At 48.4% G+C, this 9,074-nt stretch overlaps 1 protein-coding gene across 1 annotated transcript; it reads right to left on the minus strand.

The window, feature by feature from the left end:
* Positions 1–76: 76 nt before the first annotated feature.
* On the minus strand, positions 77–3,323 carry LOC125544510 (alpha/beta hydrolase domain-containing protein 17B-like). The gene is made up of 5 exons (XM_048708234.1): positions 2,748–3,323; positions 1,671–1,707; positions 1,334–1,570; positions 1,212–1,259; positions 77–930 (listed from the first exon to the last, which is right to left on the minus strand). Exons 1-5 carry the CDS (start codon positions 3,119–3,121, stop codon positions 532–534), a joined length of 1,095 nt encoding a protein of 364 aa, XP_048564191.1. The 5' UTR covers positions 3,122–3,323; the 3' UTR covers positions 77–531.
* Positions 3,324–9,074: the final 5,751 nt, after the last annotated feature.

The following is a 9,074-nucleotide window of genomic DNA, read 5'->3' on the forward strand; positions in this document are numbered from 1 at the left end:
TTATGTCTATTCTGCAGCCCCAACAGTCAGATTCTAAGTAACATACAGTACAGTGTACACACATGAAGTGCAGAAAGACGCAACGAATGGAAAGTTCTTTTCAAGCCACAAAACATATGAACACTATATTTGCATATCCAGACTAGAATATGTTGCTTCTTGTGATTGCTCCAAGACTTTAGACCGCGCCACAAAGTGGCCGCAAATGTTCTATCCTTGTCCCTCGTGATTACAGACAATAACACGGTACACTTTTACATGATGGAAATCCTACCGCCACCAGGGGTTGCAATACAGGTTAATTAACCGAGAAAGTTACCATGTTGAGACGTACCCTCTTTGATAAATAACAGCTTATTCACCAGCGTCATCATTCTTCTTCTCCCACATTTAAACACAGCTATTATCCCTCTACTGCGGGAACTGTCGGCGTTGTTCCTCGCTATACAGTATGACACAGTTGCTTGATTCAATCCCATTCCATGGTGTTTGGAAACTACTCCGTGAACTGTGCAGACATCATATCATAGATCACCAAACCAAGCATCTTCTCCTCCTAAACTTGTCAACGTCATCTGAGCTCATTCGTGGCTTTTCAGGAACATCCACCGTTTTGGATTTCCCAACTCTACTATCTAAGCTCTTCCGCGAGATCTGTCGGCACTTTGCAGCTTCTTGGGGTTTGTCCGAGGACACAGATTCTGCGTCTTTGCGAGATGTGTCTTCTGTTGCTGGTAACTCTTTCAAGTCAGGTTTCGTTGATTTTTTGCCAAGGCTCGACACAAACTTCTTCAAGTGCCTGATGTAGTCAGGATACAGCTCAAGGTTGCAGTGCCCACCGCCACTTAGCCACAAAGGCGAATGTTTCACCTTGCAAAGCTCCCATAGCTGCTTTCCATGGGACCAATCAACAACATCATCTGACGTGCCCTGGCATAAGTATTATAATTGTTTCAGTTATGGGCTTATGGCAACTGAAGCACCAAAATTGTAAAGTAGAAACTCTAGTGTTAGATTATCACCCCAGCAACTTTGACATCTGATTGTTCATTTGATTCATTTTTGTTTTATTTTTACATACTTGGCTTGGTGAGCATTTACAAATGAATCATCTATTGTCAGCTTCTCAATCCATTATCCCACCAGAGAGGCAATGCAAGAGGCAGACAGTATTGAAAAAGAAGAGGGTAGGGTAAACTAATAGAACTTACATGAATGACAAGAACTGGACAATTCACCAGGCTGATTTTGTCGACATTCTACAAAATGGAGGAAAATTTTATCAGCCATTTATCATCAACAACTCTGGGGAGGGGGGGGGAATCGAATTAACCTTGTAAATGTCAAACCAAAAAGTTTTTTTGACTGGATATAGCACTCTCAGTCCAGATAAAATAGGACTGTGAAGAACCACAGCTCGCAAATTTGGCAACCGTGAAGCAAGATCAATGGTTGGACCACTTCCAACAGATTGTCCATACAAAATTATATCCTCATCTGGCACACCATATTTTTCCTTGAGGCAGTTATATGCTGCTTCAATGTCTGCATATGTATTATACTCAGTGGGCTGTTCAATGGAAGAATAAATTGTCCATTAAGATATGCTTGCATAGAAGATTGGCATTGCTATGTAAGTTAAAGATGAAACAGCGCAAACACAAATATACCTTCCCTGTAGACCTCCCATAACCAGCATAATCATACCTGCAACACGTAGGGGGGGTCTATTAAGATGGATGTCAGGGGGGAAACATATTCTTTTGTAGGGTACTAACTTTGAACATAAATCAAGCGAGTGTGTGGGTGGTGTGGGGGGAGGGGTCTTGGGATCCATGTCTGCATAATTCCAATCATCAGGTACATTGGTGATCCACTAGACAGACCCACTAATTATGCCTCGAAATACAACATACCCTCTCCTCATCATTCGAAAAGTTTCTTGTGTCAGATCCAAGCTACCTCCACAAAATACATTATCTTATTTCTTTAGCACCCCCACAATGTCGGGTACAGTACCATGGCCCCATTCTTACCGTATAACGGTGTAACTAACAAGAGATGGCCTGGAACTGGAACTATATTAAACTTAAGTTACAGAGTTTCTGCTGTAGCATATACAGCACATTACTAGGCAACCGCCTGTTTTCTTAAATCCATCTAATCCTAGAAATAAGGTCGAGGTTTTCTAAACTAATTGACTGATATGGTGTGTCCCTTAACACCAAAAGCAAGAACCAAATATACATTGAGGGTCTCGCCGTGTTGGACAGCAATATAAAGATAATTTTCATGGCTGGACAGATTACATAGTGCTAAACACTAACTAACTGGAACGGGGAAACGTGGCAGCTAATACAGCTGAATTTCATCCGCAGCTAATACTAGCAACAAGGTTCTTTTTCCTTATCTTGTGTGCAATTCAAACATTTGAGAGGAAGAGGATCTGCAGCAGTGAAGTGGTACTACCTAAATAAGATGATCTTTCGCCAATTTACTCCGAAAAAATAGAGAAAAACCCCTCTTGCAAAATTGCAGCAACCATTCATAAATAGGCACACGGAATCTAATACTGCTAATAAATGCACAACGCATATCCATATACTCCTACTACTACTACCCAGTACGCACCTTTCCCAAACGTCTCCCGGAAGTTTCCCCTAATGGAAACCTTCTCAGCCGCAAGCAACTCCGGCTTCGAAGAAGTAAGAATGAAGCGAAGTGAGGCGGGGGGAGGGGAGCATTACCCGAAAATGTTGACGCGGAGGCGGCGGCTGAGCTCGACGAAGAGGCCGTACATCTGGCCGAGGTCGGCGGCGTTGCCGTGGGAGTAGAGCAGCGTGGCGGAGGCCCGCGCGTGGCGCACGTAGACGGCGACGATCTCGTTCCCGCGGCGCGTGCGGAGGCGCACCACCTCCGTGGCGTCCTCCTCCTCGGCTGCTGCGGCGGCACCTGAGGAGGAGTCCCCGCCGCCGTCCCGCCTCCGGCGGCGCGCGGGGGGCCGGGAGATCTCGGGGATGAGGAGGCGGCCGGTGGCCGCGTCGGCGACGAGCGTGTAGGAGGGCGGCGTGGGCGGGAAGAAGGCGAAGCGCGCGGCGATGGTGGACGTGACCCCGCCCATGCCGGCGGGCTCCGGGAGCGGCGGTGGGAAGGGGTCAGCTGCGCCGCCGCCTCGGGGGGCGCGGCCGCATGCGAGGTGAGAGAGGGTTTGGATCGGAGGGTTTGGTGGTGGGAGCAGAGAGGAGGGGAGGGAGGGAGGTGGGAGCTCACTCGCTGGTGCGTACTTTCCGTGGCGAGCGTGTTTAATTCTAGCGTTGGATTTAGCTCGGGGTTTCCTTTACTTTAGATTTAGCGAAAGGAGCGAAGCGGTTGGACTCACCCGGACTAGCGGAATGTGGCGGATCGGCTGAGGCCGCCAGCTGCCGTCGTCGTCTATGGTGGGTGGCCAACTAGTGAAATATTTCTCCCATTCTTTCTCTTTTTACTACTCAGAATGGATTTGCCTCAACAACAAAAAGAACCAATTAAAATGGATCGTCGGAGATGTAAATGGTTGGCTAGAGATGGTTTAGGCTAGGCGAAGAGAACTAGGAGTGCGTTGAAGGAGAGAACGTGGCGAGGTCGGCTCCCTTTTTAGTTTCCCGATAAAAGAAAAGGCTCTCTTTAGGATGGGGGGTGTAAAGGTGTGACGATTGCAGCATACCAGTACATGACAAGCTGTATGGCTCCTTTTGTAAAGAACCCGTCGGTCTTTCCCGCTTTATTTATCTGCGCTTCATCGGTGCGGGTCATGTACTCGACTCGAGCTTGGAGTGTCTCCTACACTTTAATTAGCACAGCTCCAGCAAAAGTAAACCTACACACATATACGGAACGAACGAGCAGACACGACGCCCCCCGCGCGAGCCCAGGCACACACACACGTCGCGCCGACGGGTGAACCCGTCCGGTCCCAGAGCGCGCCGGACGCAAAGATCGATCTTTTCCCTCCTGCCGGTTGGATAGGGATCGGCGGGGAAAGTCCAATCGGTGGACGGGGGTCTCTCTCTCCGTCCGTTTCCTCCTTGTTCGCTTTTGATTTGATCCATGTGCACAGCCAGCAAACAGGAGATGTGGCATCATATCGCGGGACGGCGTGACGGGCATGGGAGACCAGGTCACGAGGAGCAGGAGCTCCTTTGACCAACGAGCTTGCTGGGAAGAATCACACATCTGCCGCGCCTTCTACGCGCGATTCTCCCGTCAAAATACTACAAGTGCACTAATATTTTGTACTATACTGGAGCTCCTTTGTGTTACAGTCCGCCCGTGGGCACGAAACAAGAAACTCCGGGTTTATATCAAGCCAACTCTCGGTCCAATCAAGTGAGTAGGCTATACGTGCACACTGATGGGCCAGAACATTTGTAGCAACTAGTTAACGAGCGCTCCTTCGGGAGCCTCGCAACGATCAGCGCCACTTGACGCGCTCTCAGTCATTCGTCACGTGTCGCGTTCTGGACGCTTCCATTGAATTTTATTTTTTTATTTTTTCGTATGCGTTTTTGGCTTTTTAAACGGATTTTTTTCCGGGTTTTTTTTGACGTTTTGGTTTCCCCGGTCTTCCTTAGCTTTTCGATCAAAAAAATTGAGAATTTTTTTTACGCGAAAGAACGTGTTTTCTTTTTTTCCCTTTCGAGAAAGTTACGGTTTTTTTCACGAGAGGCACGCTTGTGCTTTAGCGAGAGTCATGGCCGTGCCTTTCGGAAACGGAAATAAACGCGTTTTCTGTTTTTTTTTCTTTCACGAGAGTCACGGTTTTGCTTCCGCCACGGTTGTGCTTTCGCGAGAGTCATGGCCGTGCCTCTCGAAAAAGGACAAAACACGTTTTCTGCTTTTTTTTCTTTCGCAAGAGTCATGGTTTTGCTTCCGCAAGAGTCACGGTTGTGCCTCTTGGAAAGGAAAAAAATAAGCGTTTTCTGTTTTTTTTTCTTTCGTGAGAGTCACGGTTTTGCTTCCGCGAGAGGCACGGTTGTGCTTTCATGAGAGTCATGGTCGTGCCTCTCGGAAACGAAAAAAAAACGTGTTTTTTGTTTTTTTCCTTCCACGAGAGTCACGGTTTTGCTTCCACGAGAGGCACGGGTGTGATTTCGCGAGAGGCACGGGTGTGCCTCTTTCGAAAAGGGAAAAAACCGTTCTCCCGGTTCGGTTTTTTCACCTGGTTTTTTTCGTCTGGTTTTTTTCGTGAAAAAAAAGTTCGTTAAAATCTATCAACATGGGATCTAGTTTTGAAGATCTTGACGCGAGGAATCCAATGACGAAAACGGTTCGAGATTTGGACGCACAGTTTAAAAGATAAAGCATTTTGAATAAACGAATCTACGAAAAAAGGGAAAACTTCCAAGTTGCGACAAGTGGCGCGCTGCATGTGCACCACTTGTCGCGACCTGGGAAAGTGGAGTGTTCTTTGCAACGAGTACTCCTTCATTAATGATCTCAACATTTGTATCCCTACTGACATGAGCGACTCTGCGGCGATTGTGGGCGACTCCGCGGCGGCGGCGATCGACCCCGCGGCGACTACGGGCAGTGTGCTTGGTCCTCGCGCCGCCGCGGCAGCGGGCCCTCGCCTTCGGGGGATTCGTGAGGTTTCAGGCAACAAATCAGGCGGAGGGCTTCCCACCTTCGAGGAGATTCCGGTGGAGGGGGGACCGTGGAGGGAAGATGGCCGGTCCTCTGCATCTCCAATCTCCTCGCGGCTGGACTACTCTGTTATCAGAGAGGTTTCATCCTCGTTCAAGGTACGATACGTAGATTACTGTTACTCGACGAGGCGGGGCGACTGGTGGACAACAAAGGTATACGAGACGGCGGGCGAATTTCATGGCGATCGAAGATTTTGTTCCCATGTCACATGGTACATGTTGGGTACACGATCGAGTGTGAGGTCGAGGGACGCGGGGGGGAGGGGGGAGCCCGAGGCGAACGACCGCCATGAATGCGAGCGCGAGGAGGACAATAACCCCCCCCCCCCCCGCTCGGTGGTAGGACGACGCATCTCACTTCGGCTTCCTCCACCCACCGCACCGCCCAACGACCCAATCCGGAGAGAGAGCTGTAGGAAATATGCCCTAGAGGCAATAATAAAATGGTTATTATTATATTTCCTTGTTCATGATAATTGTCTATTGTTCATGCTATAATTGTATTAACCGGAAATCGTGATACATGTGTGAATACATAGACCACAACATGTCCCTAGTGAGCCTCTAGTTGACTAGCTCGTTGATCAACATATGGTCATGGTTTCCTGACTATGGACATTGGATGTCATTGATAACGGGATCACATCATTAAGGGAAAGATGTGATGGACAAGACCCAATCCTAAGCATAGCACAAGATCGTGTAGTTCGTCTGCTAGAGCTTTTCTAATGTCAAGTATCTTTTCCTTAGACCATGAGATTGTGCAACTCCCGGATACTGTAGGAATACTTTGGGTGTGCCAAACGTCACAACGTAACTGGGTGGCTATAAAGGTGCACTACGGGTATCTCCGAAAGTGTCTGTTGGGTTGGCACGAATCGAGTCTGGGATTTGTCACTCTGTATGACGGAGAGGTATCTTTGGGCCCACTCGGTAAGACATCATTGTAATGAGCTCAATGTGACTAAAGGGTTGGTCACGGGATGGTGTGTTATAGAACGAGTAAAGTGACTTGCCGGTAACGAGATTGAACGAGGTATTGGGATACCGACGATCGAATCTCGGGCAAGTAATGTACCGATTGACAAAGGGAATTGTATACGAGATTGCTTGAATCCTCGACATCGTGGTTCATCCGATGAGATCATCATGGAACATGTGGGAGCCAACATGGGTATCCAGATCCCGCTGTTGGTTATTTGCCGGAGAGTTGTCTCGGTCATGTCTGCATGGTTCTCGAACCCGTAGGGTCTACACACTTAAGGTTCGATGACGCTAGGGTTATTAGGAAGATTCGTATGTGATTACCGAATGTTGTTCGGAGTCCCGGATGAGATCCCAGACGTCACGAGGATTTCCGGAATAGTCCGGAGGTGAAGATTTATATATGGGAAGTCATCATACGGTCACCGGAAATATTCAGGGGTATGCCGGTATTGTACCGAGACCACCAGAGGGGTTGCGGGGGTCCACCTGCCCTGGAGGGCCTTATGGGCTGTAGGTGGAAGGGAACCAGCCCCAGTGGGCTGGGCACCATCCCACCCTAGGGCCCATGCGCCTAGGGTTTGGGGGGAACCCTAAAGGGGGGCGCCACCCTTGCTTGGGGGGGGAAGCCCCCTCCCCCTTGGCCGCCGCCCCCCTCTAGATCTCATCTAGAGGGGCCGGCCCCCTTTCCCCTTGTCCCTATAAATAGAGGGGCAAGGGGAGGGCTGCAGCACCACATCCAAGGCGCAGCCCCTCGCCTCCCCAACACCTCTCCTCCTCCGCGTGAGCTTGGCGAAGCCCTGCCGGGGAAGTGCCACTCCATCACCACCACGCCGTCGTGCTGCTGTTGGAGCCTTCTTCCTCAACCTCTCCCTCCTCCTTGCTGGATCAAGGCGCGGGAGACGTCACCGGGCTGCACATGTGTTGAACGCGGAGGCGCCGTTGTTCGGTGCTTAGATCGGATTCGGCCGCGATATGAATCGCTACGTGTACGACTCCTCCAACCGCGTTCTTGCAACGCTTTCGACTCGCGATCTTCAAGGGTATGAAGATGCACTCCCTTCTCTCTCGTTGCTAGTTACTCCATAGATTGGTCTTGGTGATGCGTAGGAAAATTTTAATTTTTGCAATGATACCCAACAGTGGCATCATGAGCTAGGTATATGTGTAGTTTCTATGCACGAGTAGAACACAAGTTGTTGTGGGCGTCGATTTTGTCAATTTACTTGTCGTTACTAGTCTTATCTTGATTCGGCGGCATCGTGGGATGAAGCGGCCCGGACCGACCTTACACGTACGCTTACGTGAGACTGGTTCCATCGGCTGACATGCACTAGTTGCATAAGGTGGCTAGCGGGTGTCTGTCTCTCCCACTTTAGTCGGATCGGATTCGATGAAAAGGGTCCTTATGAAGGGTAAATAGAAATTGGCATATCACATTGTGGTTTTGGCGTAGGTAAGAAACGTTCTTGCTAGAAACCTATAGCAGCCACGTAAAAACTTGCAACAACAATTAGAGGACGTCTAACTTGTTCTTGCAGCATATGTCGTGTGATGTGATATGGCCAAAAGGATGTGATGAATGATATATGTGATGTATGAGATTGATCATGTTCTTGTAATAGGAATCACGACTTGCATGTCGATGAGTATGACAACCGGCAGGAGCCATAGGAGTTGTCTTAATTTATTTATGACCTGCATGTCAACATAAATGTCATGTAATTACTTTACTTTATCGCTAACCGTTAGCCATAGTAGTAGAAGTAATAGTTGGCAAGACAACTTCATGAAGACATGATGATGGAGATCATGATGATGGAGGTCATGGTGTCATGCCGGTGACAATGATGATCATGACGCCCCGAAGATGGAGATCAAAAGGAGCAAAATGATATTGGCCATATCATGTCACTATTTGATTGCATGTGATGTTTATCATGTTTTACATCTTATTTGCTTAGAACGACGGTAGCATAAATAAGATGATCCCTTGCAATAATTTCAAGAAAGTGTTCCCCCTAACTGTGCACCGTTGCTAAGGTCCGTTGTTCCGAAGCACCACGTGATGGTCGGGTGTGATAGGTTCTAACGTTCGCATACAACGGGTGTAAGCCAGATTTACACACGCAATACACTTAGGTTGACTTGACGAGCCTAGCATGTACAGACAGGGCCTCGGAACACGGAAGACCGAAAGGTCGAACATGAGTCGTATAGAAGATACGATCAACATGAAGATGTTCATCGATGATAAGTAGTCCGTCTCACGTGATGATCGGACACGGCCTAGTTGACTCGGATCATGTATCACTTAGATGACTAGAGGGATGTCTATCTGAGTGGGAGTTCATTAAATAATTTGATTAGATGAACTTAATTATCACGAACATAGTCTAAAAATCT

Source organism: Triticum urartu, chromosome 3, assembly GCF_003073215.2.
Source record: "Triticum urartu cultivar G1812 chromosome 3, Tu2.1, whole genome shotgun sequence".
NCBI lineage: Eukaryota > Viridiplantae > Streptophyta > Magnoliopsida > Poales > Poaceae > Triticum > Triticum urartu.

Excerpts from the sequence above, each read along its gene's own strand:
- LOC125544510 (XM_048708234.1), bottom strand. The coding sequence starts at position 3,121 with ATGGGCGGGGTCACGTCCACCATCGCCGCGCGCTTCGCCTTCTTCCCG. Across the intron at positions 1,708-2,747 it reads CTCCGCGTCAACATTTTCGG|GTATGATTATGCTGGTTATG; the intron begins GTAATGCTCCCC and ends TACGTGTTGCAG. Across the intron at positions 931-1,211 it reads GTCCAGTTCTTGTCATTCAT|GGCACGTCAGATGATGTTGT; the intron begins GTAAGTTCTATT and ends TACTTATGCCAG.